Source organism: Gymnodraco acuticeps, unplaced genomic scaffold (genome assembly GCF_902827175.1).
Source record: "Gymnodraco acuticeps unplaced genomic scaffold, fGymAcu1.1, whole genome shotgun sequence".
Taxonomy (NCBI): domain Eukaryota; kingdom Metazoa; phylum Chordata; class Actinopteri; order Perciformes; family Bathydraconidae; genus Gymnodraco; species Gymnodraco acuticeps.
In genome coordinates, this window is record NW_022990280.1 from 65,609 (window position 1) to 80,147 (window position 14,539).

At 42.0% G+C, this 14,539-nt stretch overlaps 1 protein-coding gene and 2 non-coding genes across 3 annotated transcripts in view; all 3 read left to right on the top strand.

Annotated features, from left to right (window-relative positions):
- The first annotated feature begins 33 nt into the window (after nt 1-33).
- Nucleotides 34-104, top strand: trnag-ccc. Its single transcript has one exon. It is a non-coding gene; the product is annotated as a tRNA-Gly (tRNA).
- A 1,564-nt stretch (nt 105-1,668) lies between these two features.
- Nucleotides 1,669-1,739, top strand: trnag-ccc. The gene has a single exon. It is a non-coding gene; the product is annotated as a tRNA-Gly (tRNA).
- Nucleotides 1,740-4,150: 2,411 nt separating this feature from the next.
- Nucleotides 4,151-14,539, top strand: part of LOC117549686 (potassium voltage-gated channel subfamily H member 3-like) — a 124,401-nt gene continuing 114,012 nt past the window's right edge. Inside the window, exon 1 of the mRNA XM_034221771.1 lies at nt 4,151-4,625. Coding sequence (XP_034077662.1) covers nt 4,550-4,625 — 76 coding nt within the window. The 5' untranslated portion in view covers nt 4,151-4,549. The remainder of the gene's footprint in view (nt 4,626-14,539) is intronic.

Here is a 14,539-nt window from a genome sequence, read left to right on the forward strand (position 1 = left end):
TACTTTACAGCAAATGGTTCCGTTTGTAAGCCAGCGCCGCTAGTGTAGTGGTATCATGCAAGATTCCCATTCTTGCGACCCGAGTTCGATTCCCGGGCGGTGCACGTTTTGAAAAACAGCTTCGTCCACCAGGCTGAAGCCAAACTCTCTCCCATCTATATAGCCTATCTATCTATCTATCTATCAGAAGTACATATTCTCCAGTTTATCCAGCAAATTGACATGTTTTTAAATCTGGAAGTAAGGCTGTTAACCCTTGTGTTGTGTTCGAAAGCTGTTACCGTTCATGGTGTTCGCGGGTCAATTTTGACTAACTAAAAAATGACTCTCATCTTTATGAAAGGTGGAGTTCCCATGGGGGGAGGGGGCCAGAGGGAGGGGAGACCATTTGAATGTTGCTTAAAAAACTGATAAAACATTAACTTCTGAACCAAACCAAACACTTCGTAACCTGTTGCAGTTTGCAGACAGGGCCAGACAGGATGCTACAACACTAGAGGGCAGTACAACTCAATTTGAGCTGTTGGACGTTAATTTAAGATCAGCTTTCTACAACATTCAACCACTACATGTAGGTGGCAGGCTCTTCAACTACTTCTAAAGTAACAGATACAAACACTCATTCGTCCTCACAACCATTACCATCTTGAACTTTTCCCAACTGGAATATTGAGGCCTACTCATAGGATAATGTCCATATTGTCCTTCTGTCCTTCTCTATTGTCACTTTATCGCTGGTCATATATCTTCGTTATGATCTTTGAGTAGTTGTTGCCCCTGTCGGTTCTTTTGTGATGTGTTTTGATCCTGATTATAATGCACCCTTGCTTTCATGTAGGGCGATGACAGGTTAGTGAGTTTGTTGTTGTTGCTGTATGATAATGCTTGTGTGTATTAATGCAGTGCTGCTGAGTCTGTGTATCTATCTATCTATGTATCTATCTATTTATCTATCTATCTATCTATCTATCTATTTATCTATCTATTTATCTATCTATCTATCTATCTATTTATCTATCTATCTATCTATCTATCTATCTATCTATCTATCTATCTATCTATCTATATATCTATCTATTTATCTATCTATCTATCTATCTATCTATCTATCTATCTATCTATTTATCTATCTATCTATCTATTTATCTATCTATCTATCTATTTATCTATCTATCTATCTATCTATCTATCTATCTATCTATCTATCTATCTATCTATCTATCTATCTATCTATCTATCTATCTATCTATCTATCTATTTATCTATCTATCTATCTATCTATCTATCTATCTATCTATCTATCTATCTCTAAATGGGGCCATCATTTACAAAATGAACATCATGCTGCATTGAAAAATACTTGAAACTAGTGATTGAGGCTATACATTAATTTACTGATGTAACGAATCAATTGAGAAATATGGTAATTGTATCATATTCTTATACGATCTGACATCTGACTTCCTAATGCAACCATTTTGTCACTTGTTGAATCAACCAGATAAGAATATTTTAATTCATAGTATATGAGGTACTTTTATCCTGTAAATATGTTTGAATTAAAAATGTTTGCACAGAAGCTTAAGCCTTATTAAATTACAGCATACCCAAGAACGTCAACAACCCCCTCCCCGAGAGTTTTAACCAAATGGATCCCACTGTTCACCAGCGCCGCTAGTGTAGTGGTATCATGCAAGATTCCCATTCTTGCGACCCGAGTTCGATTCCCGGGCGGTGCACGTTTTGAAAAACAGCTTCGTCCACGAGGCTGTCACTCTCTCCCATCTATATAGCCTATCTATCTATCTATCTATCTATCTATCTATCTATCTATCTATCTATCTATCTATCTATCAGAAGTACATATTCTCCAGTTTATCCAACAAATTGACATGTTTTTACATTTGGAAGTACCGTTTATGGTGTTCGCGGGTCAATGTTGACCCATGATTGATCTCAGTCCAAAACACACAAAAAAAATGACTATCATCCAATATTGTTTTAATGACATCATAACTAATTTATTATGCATTCATAACCGTACAATCCCGTTGTAATGTTATGTTATGGCCCCACCACATATTGCACACGTGACACGTGCATGTGTGTGTTCAGGTTCAAGTGTTAGTACCGGTTAGTACATATTCTTTGTGAAAGGTGGGGGAGGGGGCCAGAGGGAGGGGAGACCAGGTGCATGTTGCGAACAATTATTGTTACAGTGGATGAATGAGGTGGGGCTGGGGTCGTGTCTAAAGTCAAAGATTAATCTTGATCATGAAGCCTTGTTCCGATAAAAAAAACTAGAGCGTAGTTATTATATAATTTTAACTTGAAATGGGTCACGGGAGACCCGAACAGTATGTCACTTTCTGATGTAGTGAGAACTGTAAAGTTACATAACACAACACCTGTAATAGCGACCAGAAGTCCAAAAACAAAACCGGAAATTGACCAACGAGAAAAAGTGCGCACCTTTGAAAGCTTTGGTAAACGTCACGTGTTCAAATCGATGGATTGATCACATCCATCGATCAGTAACTTCCTGCTACTGCAGGACTGAACTGTGAGTAGTAATGACAGATTAAGGGAAGTTACTATGCACCTTTTCGACTTAAGGATACAATATTAGAAACGAAATTCGGACGACAAAACCTGTGGATTTCTGGAACTTTGTTTCGAAAGCAGCTCCTTACAATGACTGACTAAGAAGATGAGCTGAGCCTGGTTGGATGATTGAGAACATGTGGATCAAAACCCAGTGGGGGAAATATCCTTTATGATGTGGTTGTTGGACACTTTGCCACCATGAAGAACTGTGGGTCTTCAGCAGGTGAGTGTAACAACATCCTCTCCTCTCTGCTCTGTGTTCTTTGGTTGTAAGAATATTAAAACCCATAATAATGAATATGCATTCATTTTGACTGGATGAGGGTTATTTGGTGCAGAGGTGGGAAGTAACTGATTTACTCAAGTACTGTACTTCCATGTTATGCAACTTATACTTCTATTCAGTTCAGAGTGTACTTTGACTCCACTACATGTATTTAATACCTTTAGTTACTTCACAGATCTGGATGAATGATGTGAAATATAATCAGGTGTTGAATCAGACTTTAGTTCCACCTGGAGTAAATCCACCAGCTACCCTGCAGAATACAAAGTCATTCAAACTAGCTGCACCTTCACCAGCTTTGAGAACACTTTCATGATCAATCATTATAAAACATATCATATATATTATTCTGAAATGGACCAATCTGCACAACGACTACTTTTACTGTCGCTACTTTCACTATATTTAGATGAGAATACTTTTCTACTTTCACTTGAGGAACATTTTGAATGCAGGTATTTAACAATACAAAGTTAAGAGGATACAGTGTGAACGAGAAAACGTGGCCTTAATAAGGTAAGGAAAAGGAGGTAAATTAATAAAATAAATACAACATAAGACAAACAAATAGTTTGATAACATTATGCTTTCCAGTCTGAAATAAAAAAAAATGCTATGTTTAAGGATTTTGTAAGATTACGTTTTTATGTAATGACATGACGAACTTAAACTAAAACTTTTGGTATCACATTTGACATCATGACTCCTATTGCTTCCCTTGGGAACAAAGTGAAAGGTGCTTTTAAGGCACGCTGTGGAACCAGCAGATGGCAGCACTTCACTGAGCAGTGAGGAGGAACAAAGGTCTCTGACGGTGAGAGAGCATGAGGTCCTGAGGAGAGCATCATCTCTGCTTCTTATGTCTTATATTCCTCTTAGAAAATCACACACTTAACTCCTAGTTCGTGAAAAGTTTCTCTAAAACTTCAGGAATTAAATAGACACTCTAACAAGGAAGTGGGATTTTCTGAATAATCGATAAACCGAGATTTAGAAAGAAGGTGCAGACTGTTTTGGATCTACTTTTTCTCAAAACAAAGCGCCGTCAGCATCAGGGGGGAGACCCGAACCCCCAGAACAGCTTCTCTTTGTCTCCCAGTCTCACACCTCCTCCACTTGGAACAGGACAACAGCATGGCAAGACCTGAAAGGCGTCACGTGACTCTGCATCTGCTCTCTGCTGTGGCAAGATAACCACGCAACGAGAGAGAGAGAGAGAGAGAGTAGGGGGAGAGAGAGAGAGAGAAAGGGGGAGAGTTGAGGAGGAGCTTGCAGCGATAAGATTCCCTCCACGCTCCTCCAGCATTACAAACTCTCAGTGTATCCATCCTCCTCACCTCTCCTCTCCGCAGCGCACTTTGCTTTTTCGCGGACGCACACTTTGGTTTTAATTACTCCCCCTCCCCTTTCACCCCCCGTTGGAAGGTGCACAGGTGCATCCCACTGTTGTTACTCGCTCCCTGCTCGGTTGATTATGGTCACAACCCCCGCGGTGCCAAGGTGGAGTCACCGCGCGTTTCTCGGATCGGTGCGCTTCTCCAGGGGCTGGGATGCGCACCGGGCACCTCTCGCTTCCTGCCTAATTTCGGGTCCGGACAGGAGTCCAGTTCTGCCCCGGGGCGCCGAGGCAGGAGGAGCCAGTCCACCCGGAGCAGGATGCCGGTGATGAGAGGGCTGCTGGCCCCGCAGAACACCTTCCTGGACACTATCGCCACGCGCTTCGACGGCACCCGTGAGTAAACAAAACAAAAACGAGCGCTTTTTCTCTTCTGGTGATCTGTTCTGAACCGCACACAGAGACTGGATATCGACCTGTTTTCTCAAAACACTAAGGAACAAAACTCACTATATGGAATACTGCACTTCAATCTAGGAATGATATTCAGGAAGTTTAAAACTTCAAGAGAATTTCAGTCTGCATTTAACTAGTTTCTTCACATCCACATGTTTTCAAAGTGAGTCTTAGAGGACTTAATGTGCACCTTTCTGCGCAAGAGTGCATCCATGCTTTAAAAGGATGAAATCACAATGGAAAATATTACTACATTATACAAATGCATCACATGTGTGCAAGTCCTTCTGTATCCACTGATGGTTGATACACACATGTCTTCAGGTGCATGCTATTGAAGGTGTTGGTGCTACCTGTCTGCATAACAAGAGGTTCATCCATGCTTCCATAACATGAAAGCAAATTGTTTATTAATAAGTGCATCATATAATGGTGTGCATCACAGTGTTCTGGTGTTCTGCTGTGTTGCACTGATGGCAGTGTAATGATGCATGCAAACAAGGTGATTTTACCAGCTCATACTTTGCACACGTTTGTGTTTGTGTGAGACTTCCTTCAGGTTCTTTGTGCACCTTTTGTGGCCAGTGTGTTTATTTTGCACACAGGCTTCACTTTGTATCATCACCTATAACGCTGCAGCTCAAACTCAAAGCTTCTTTGACCTAATTCCCCACATGAGTTGTGTTCTGATCTCCATTATATGTGAAGCAATATCAGTTGAAAAGAAGCCGGACAAAGAGTGGGAGACTCTGTCCTTCTTCTCTTCGTTGGCGAGTGTGTGTTGTGAGCAGATGCGATGAGCAGCCCTGTGTTTGCACTGGGTGGGCGTGTGAGAGATGCTTTATTGCAGTTGGTCTTTGCATCTGCGTTGAATATTCAGAGTGACAGAAGTGTGTGTGTGCAGAGTCTTTTCTAACACCGTGACAGACAGATGATGGAACAGATTATCACAACAGGCAGCTAGAGAGTCGCTCTTGAGGTTTTTCAAGTCCTTCACCAACTACACTGACAGTGGCAACAGTGCCTCTTGCTTTTGCCATTTAAATAATCTGACCTTTAAAGGCAGTGAGTTGTTAGTGCCGTCTTCAAACAGAAATGAAAAGCGTGTGCTGTGTTTTCACTCTCATCTCTCTGCTCCCATGTGCCATACACAAACAAGACTCTATAAAGCTCTCAAACACTGTAATCATCATGTCATCTGAATGATTCAGGAGAAACGCTTGCACATCCATCCACCCCCTGTGCACATGTGTTCCCGCACACGCAGCCCTTATCATGGGAGTGATCATGAAGTGGTCTGAGCCGGGCTATTTCTCTTCTGAGCGTCTAAAACACAGCCTGGCGCTTCCAGAGGTGCCGCTAATTACACATCTCCCCAGTACACGTGCAGTCATTGTAATTAACTCGCATGGATGTCAAGAATTCATCGTGGCCTTTCTGCTTGTCAAAGTGGGAGGGAGGGGGGGCGGGGGCGAGACGAGAGGATGTGGGGGTGGGGAGGGCTGGATGCGTGTGTGTGTGTGTGTGTGTGTGTGTGTGTGTGTGTGTGTGTGTGTGTGTGTGTGTGTGTGTGTGTGTGTGTGTGTGTGTGTGTGTGTGTGTGTGTGTGTGAAGGATGCCATGGCTTTGTTGTGAGGAGGGGGAATTTCAGATGTCTAAATGTGTACCGTTAGCCGTGACAAACATGCAGATATGTGATGTTTTTGAAATGCTGGGATATTAGTTCCTCATCAAATCAGATTCTTGAGTAAGAATGGATGAGAGGCGAGTTATGTGACTGAACACAGCAGTGTGTGTGTGTGTGTGTGTGTGTGTGTGTGTGTGTGTGTGTGTGTGTGTGTGTGTGTGTGTGTGTGTGTGTGTGTGTGTGTGTGTGTGTGTGTGTGTGTGTGAGAGATTGTGATTCAAATGGAAACCATGATGACTTTAATAAGCCTCTCATCTCTGACAGCTGCTGCTGCTGCTCGTTGTTTTTCGGTCTCTGTCGACTGATTTTCGATCTGGAAATGTTTGCATTGCACTTTGAAATGTCTCCGGTGCTTAAGTCCCTCAAATGGGGCTCTCTCACACACACGCACACACACACACACACACACACACACATACACACACACACACATACATACACACACACACACACACACACACACACACGCACACACACACACACACACACGCACACACTCTCTCTCTCTCAGCTGTGTGTGTGTGTGTGTGTGTGTGTGTGTGTGTGTGTGTGACGCCCTGGGCTCTAAGGCACCTGCTGCTCTTACTTCATGTGCTATCTGAAATGGCAGAGTGACTGTGTCAAATGCAAATTAACATTTGTATAATTGAGGTCCGCCAATTTAAAAACTGAATTTAGAAAGTTGTAAATGTTGGAATCATGCTTTTCATTTACCTAATGTATTCAGAGATGTTTATTTACACGGTTGGTGGAGTTGTTTGTATATTTGCAGATCCGTTTTATACTTGCGTCGTCTTTTTCAGTTTAGTGTTTTTTTGACTTTGTGGAAGGTTTTGCGTCATCAGATTCCACATGTACAGATTATTGATCTACTCTGGACCAACTCTACCTCCTGACTTTCAACACAACAACCTAAGTAGATGAAGTAGAAAGTGTGCACCTCCAGTATGCTTCACATGGTGGAAAAGTGATTTTACAAGCTCCAGCAAGAATGGAGACCTTGCTGTTATTCTGAAGGACTTGTCTGTTTCCATGAAAGCTCAGGAGTTAGTATTTCATTGTTATAGCGGTCTCATTAATCGTTAAGTACCAGAATGATATCAGTGCTTTCTTTCTCCTAAATCCTAAATCTGAATAGCCAGTTGAATGAATAAAAACTGAGCGGGCCCCCTGCTGTGACTGATTTAATGATACTAGTAGTGGAAATGATTACTTTTTTATAATGGAATTGACAAAGAAACTGTATTTAAGTGCATGAAGGACATTGCAATGCAGTAAAGAATCAATCACTGACATGCAATCAATTATTTAGTTAATTTTTAAACACAAATGACAAAACACTGGCTGGTTCCAGATTCTCAAATGTTAAGATTTGCTCTATTTGTCCATCCATCATCCTCTCCCGCCTCTCCGTGGTCGGGTCTCGGGGGTAGCAGTTCCAGCAGAGAGCCTCAAACTTTCTTTTCCCCTCATCAATCAGCTCTGACTGGGGGATCCCAAGGCGCTCCCAGGCCAGCGAAGAGATATAATCCCTCCACCTGGTCCTAGGTCTACCCCTTGGTCTCTTCCCAGCTGGACGTGCCTGGAACACCTCCCTAGGGAGGCGCCCAGATGGCATCCTAACTAGGTGCCCGAACCACCTCAACTGGCTCCTTTCGACGCGAAGGAGGAGCGGTTCAACTCCGAGTCCCTCCCTGACCGAACTTCTCCCCTTATCCCTAAGGGAGACACCAGCCACCCTGCGGAGAAAACCCATCTCGGCCGCTTGTATCCGCAATCTCGTTCTTTCGGTCATGACATGGCTCTATTTGTATTTGATATACTTTTGAATTGAATATGTTTTTGATAGTAAGCTTTACAGAAAAGAAAATGTAAGTTATAGGTTTCATTCCTTAATACCCTGAAGGGTCATCCTGCTTTTCTAGAATTCTCCTCCTGGCTTCCCAAGATGGATTAGATCAGGGGTGGGGAACCTCCGGCCCCCGGGACGTATACGGCCCGCGAGACCATTTGGTACGGTCCTCGAGGTAATTTGTAAACACACGCAAAAAAGAAAAAAATTAAAGAAATCTAGACCGCAAAATAATTAAACAAGTGAGTACCTATTTTTCCTGGCCAAAGTCAGGGTCCTTGAACACAACACAAGCCGAACGTGTCATCACGTGGTATATGTCTCGTCTGACAGGGGTGTAGTTCTGCCGGAGAGCACCAGAACGCCGCTCCAGCACTTCAGATAAGGAGCCTTACACATGCTGCAGTTTTTGCGTGGCTGTGTCTTTAGTTGTAAGCCCAGTGGCGATCTGTCACACTGATCATACAGTCAATAACTTTGTTGTTATTAGCATCTCGTTAGCTAGCTATGCTAACGAATATAAGAAGCTTTTTCTACAACCAGTGAGGTAAAGGCACATCTTTATATGATCATTATAGTTATAAAACAAATAAGAGAATAAAGTAAACGGGTATAAAATACTATATGACAGTAACAAAAAGTTGTTATTAATAAAGAAGAATGCAGTTTGAAAGGAGAGTGATTTGTAGAATATCCATAAAGAAAAAGAAAATGTGCTTACAGTTCTGTTTTATATGGATGTTGAGAGATGTATCCATAGATCTAATGTTGCTCTCAAAGTGCACCAGATTGATGCTTTTAACTTCAACATTTAAAAAACAAATCTTCCCGGGGGAGCATGCCCCCCGGACCCCCCTAGAGGAGGTTAGGTCCCCTCCCCCACTTAAATCATGTTCACATGGATAGGAGTCTAAATACATTTGCACACATCTTGTGTCCATATCTTTCTGTTTTGGTGGTCACGCCACACCGTGCACGTGCATGCACGAGTCATGGCAAGATATCTGGATTCAGAGGTTGCTTTTTCTTTGCACAGCATGAAAGAAAGGCGAAATGAATGGGCTGTGATTTTAGTATTTTTAAGCAAAGGTCAATAATTTGTACGGCCCTCGGAGGATGTTGAAAACATTGAAATGGCCCTTGAGAGGAAAAAGGTTCCCCACCCCTGGATTAGAGGCACGAGGTGTTTCCCAAAATTAGAGACGATTGAGAGCTCGCTTAGGGATCACATAACGATTCAGGAGGCCCTTGACCCATTTTGTAAAATACTAGCAGGAGTTAAACACCTCTTAATGAAGAAGACCTGGAGGATAATGAGTGTTTAAGGACCCTTCCCTAATCCTCCGACCCCATTCACCTCAAACACTTACTTTCATCCCTTCCAGGTTTCCCTTTCTCTACTCTATATTCAAATTTCAAATGTATTTTTCCAATAATTATGACTTTTTCTTTGTTTGTTCAGTTTTTACAGTCTGATGTTTCTAAGTGTGATATTATCAGTTGTCACCAGTGTGATTTAAATGATATCTGCTGTTTTTAAATACAGTTGAGACACACTGTCAATCTTTAATGACTGAGTACGATAACGACACTTAAAACCAGAATTCAGATCGTATAATACTCTCTGAGAAAATGACCTACTTGATTTATTAGCTCAATTACCATTCTCCTGATAGGGTTATAGTCTTAATCTCTAGTTTCTAGTCATGATGCTCATTTAATACACGATGGTCCCATTTAGAGAAAATTAGATGATAAAGTGATGTATGCTTTAGGGCGGGGCTACCTTGTGATTGACAGGTTGCTACCATGGTGCTCTCTGTGTTTCTGTCGTTAAAACGTTAACACTTTGTCAGCGTGGTTTTACTTTATAAAGGTTCATTGAAACGTTTGATTGCCTGAAAATGTCTTGTTCAGTTGTAGTCTGAACTCCGTCTCAGGTTGCAAAAACCAAGATGGCGACGGCCAAAACTCCAAACTCCATGCTTCAAAACCAAAGCCCACAAAATAACAATTGGTGCCGCCAACGTGATTACATTCATTTTTTAAAATTTCTATAATGTATACAACACACCCACACACACACACACACACACACACACACACACACACACACACACACACACACACACACACACACACACACACACACACACACACACACACACAACACACACACACACACACACACACACACGCATCCAGCCCTCCCCACCCCCACATCCTCTCGTCTCGCCCCCGCCCCCCTCCCTCCAACTTTGACAAGCAGAAAGGCCACGATGAATTCTTGACATCCATGCGAGTTAATTACAATGACTGCAAGTGTACTGGGGAGATGTGTAATTAGCGGCACCTCTGGAAGCGGCACACACACACACACACACACACACACACACACACACACACACACACACACACACACACACACACACACACACACACACACACACACACACACACACACACACATACCATGTATACATCACTTCAGGGGACATTACATTGACTTACATGCATTTCCTGGAGACTTATCCTAACCTTAACCATAACCAACACATGCCTAACCCTAACCCTAACCCTAATCCTAACCCTAACCCTAATCCTAACCCTAACCCTAACCCTAATCCTAAACCTAACCAAGTCTTCACCGTAAAATTAATGATTCCCCTCATGGGGACCTCCAATTTGTCCCCATAAGGGAAGCCAGTCCCCACACGTGACTGTGAAAACAGATTTAGGTCCCCACAAGTATAGTAATGCTAGACCACACACACACACACACACACACACACACACACACACACACACACATACACACACACACACACACACACACACACACACACACACACACACACACACATGCCCACCTTGTTAATAGAACATTTGTCAAGTGACCTCGCCTCCTGTTCATTTATGTTTATTTCTCTCAATCATGCAATCAGAGGCTTCGTGCCGGGCACAAATTATTTTGTATTCTTGTTTAAGAAGAACAAAATGACAGCGTGGCAGAAACTCAGGGAAGAAGAGCGAGTCCTCTGAAGGCGGACCTCATGCTCGCTGCAATCAATGTTCATTTGCTGCTGTGCTTAGGAAAAGCCACAGCTGTGTCCACCACTCAACTGCTCCTATTAATTGAGTGGGTTCTGGCTCGGTCCTAATCAGGTTATAGCCTGAGCCCTCATCACGTGGACATGTCTAAACCCACGCTTCATTTTTAATCTATACAGACATGGAACTGCACAAAGAAGGGCCAATAAAACAGGTCCTCGTGTGACAATACGTCTCATTATTGTAGGCAATGCTTATTAAGAAAACATTTCAGCGATATACTTCATAACAAATGAAACATCTTATGTGTTTCCTTTTAAAAATAGTTCTGTAAAAGTGTCAGACTGTCTCTCCACAGTTACACCTACACTGTTTTAAGAATAGACCACAATTAGATCTGCAGGGAAACGGGTGTTTGTACGGCTCTCGTTGCCAATTCTGCATGAATGTCAGGGATGTATTTAAAGTATAAATGAAGTGTTACCTGGAGGGCTTACTATGATAACAACATCCATTAATATCTTACAAAAATAGAGATGTAGCACTATTTATTCTAAGTTATTTCCCCTCCCTCTACTTAGCCTTATCAGACGAAATAATACTATTTAGTTGATCTGCTTCACAGCTGAGAGAGAAACCCCACTAGGAGGCCAGGTTTCCCAGTAGAGGTGTACTTTATCTCATTTCTAAAAGGTGTTTTAATCCATTATGACTTTTTTTTAAGACATTGTAATCAATGTGTTCCCTATAACCTTTAAACAATCTTTCTTGTTTACATTTCAGTTAGTGAATTTATTTTTAAAATATTAATATATGAGGGTCAAAAGCACCCAATTTCACTTATGCAGTTTTTAATAGATGTCCATGTTTGCCATAGGTGATCATTTAAAGACAAATAATAAAATATATAAAAAACATATAGAGTAAGTTTGTGCACTACAAATATAAAATAAAAATAAATACACATAGGAAATTATATATAGTATATATATATATATAGAATAGTTTGTCCAATTAAAAAATATAATACAAATAATGCATTTTTCCAATAAATTGAAAACTGTTAGCAAAGTTCAGAGATGTCAGACTCATATTGCCATAGCAACCAATTATAAAGTGACATTCGTGGTATTTTATCAAACCATTATTTGATTGTTATTTTTGGTGCTGAGATAACTCCAATGATCTCACACCCCTCTTTCAGTCCTTCATTAGATTCTTCCACTTTCTCCTTTTTATTATGTCCTTTATTTTTGTGCACACGTGTTTTGTGCGTGTATAAAAGTGAGAGCATTAGTGTACATGTCTCTGATCTGCAGGGAGTCGGTGTGTCACCTGTCCCCTGTGTTTGTGTGTGTGTGAAAGCACAGATTAGCGCTGAAGCATTGTCGTGTCTCAGGTGTGTGTGTCCCGGGCGCTCTCTGCTTAAACCCCTCCTGGTTTGTCGTCAGGCGGAAAGCGATATAATGACGGGGGATAATAATGCTGATGTCGGCTCTGTCACTTTATCTGCAGGATACAGAAGGGCTGAGAGTCAGGTATGAGCAGCTCTGAGAGGTTGTGTCATAGCAGCAACTGTTATAGTGTTAAGAGAGGGTTGTATAAAAAGAAATGTAGGTATACAAAATATGGGATAAACCTAAAAAAAAGGGAGGGATGAGTCTCTGTGGCGTGTGGCGCAGTGGGTTGTGCGTAGGTGTTCTGTTCAGGGGGTCACAGGTTCAAACCCCACTGCAGTCAGCATGTCGTTGTGTCCCTGAGATGCTTCACCCCAAATTGCTCCTGTGGGGATACACAAGACAAAACATCGTTATGACATCATAAAGTGGCCAAAATCTGATCAGCTCATTTTCAGACAGGTTTTTATAGAAATGGATCAAAAAGAGAGAGAATCTTTGTTCCTGAAACTTTCAGAGTCTCTTTCCACAGAGGGGACACATGTTGATGTAGAAGAGACATGAAGAAGAGGGGACACATGTTGATGTAGAAGAGACATGAAGAAGAGGGGACACATGTTGATGTAGAAGAGACATGAAGAAGAGGGGACACATGTTGATGTAGAAGAGACATGAAGAAGAGGGGACACATGTTGATGTAGAAGAGACATGAAGATGAGGGGACACATGTTGATGTAGAAGAGACATGAAGAAGAGGGGACACATGTTGATGTAGAAGAGACATGGAGAAGAGGGGACACATGTTGATGTAGAAGAGACATGGAGAAGAGGGGACACATGTTGATGTAGAAGAGACATGAAGAAGAGGGGACACATGCTGATGTAGAAGAGACATGAAGAAGAGGGGACACATGTTGATGTAGAAGAGACATGGAGAAGAGGGGACACATGTTGATGTAGAAGAGACATGAAGAAGAGGGGACACATGTTGATGTAGAAGAGACATGAAGAAGAGGGGACACATGTTGATGTAGAAGAGAAGAAGGGAACATGTTGATGTAGAAGAGACATGAAGAAGAGGGGACACATGTTGATGTAGAAGAGACATGAAGAAGAGGGGACACATGTTGATGTAGAAGAGACATGAAGAAGAGGGGACACATGTTGATGTAGAAGAGACATGAAGAAGAGGGGACACATGTTGATGTAGAAGAGACATGAAGAAGAGGGACACATGTTGATGTAGAAGAGACATGAAGAAGAGGGGACACATGTTGATGTAGAAGAGACATGAAGAAGAGGGGACACATGTTGATGTAGAAGAGACATGAAGAAGAGGGGACACATGTTGATGTAGAAGAGACATGAAGAAGAGGGGACACATGTTGATGTGGAAGAGACATGAAGAAGAGGGGACACATGTTGATGTAGAAGAGACATGAAGAAGAGGGGACACATGTTGATGTAGAAGAGACATGAAGAAGAGGGGACACATGTTGATGTAGAAGCAGCGACGTGCAGTCAGGGGAGGCAGGGGAGACAGAGCCTCACCTGTCATACTACAATGTAACGGAAAAACAACTAAAGAAAAACTAAATAGTAATAATAATAAAATGTCTCCACTGATCTGTGTTGTAAATGTGATTTCTGTTTGATTCCAATCGCTTTTTATAGTCAAAATCAGCAAATTTGTCGAGCTCCGCTACAACTACCGGGCGCGATGAGAAGTGAGGCAGGGACGAGCTCTGCCTCACGTAAGCTCACAGTAACTGGCTGGAGCGCGGGCACTAATTTAGCGCGGGCACTTATTTTGTGAGCGCGCTCCAGCCAGTTACTGTGTGGTGAGGTGAGGCACAGATGAGCTCTG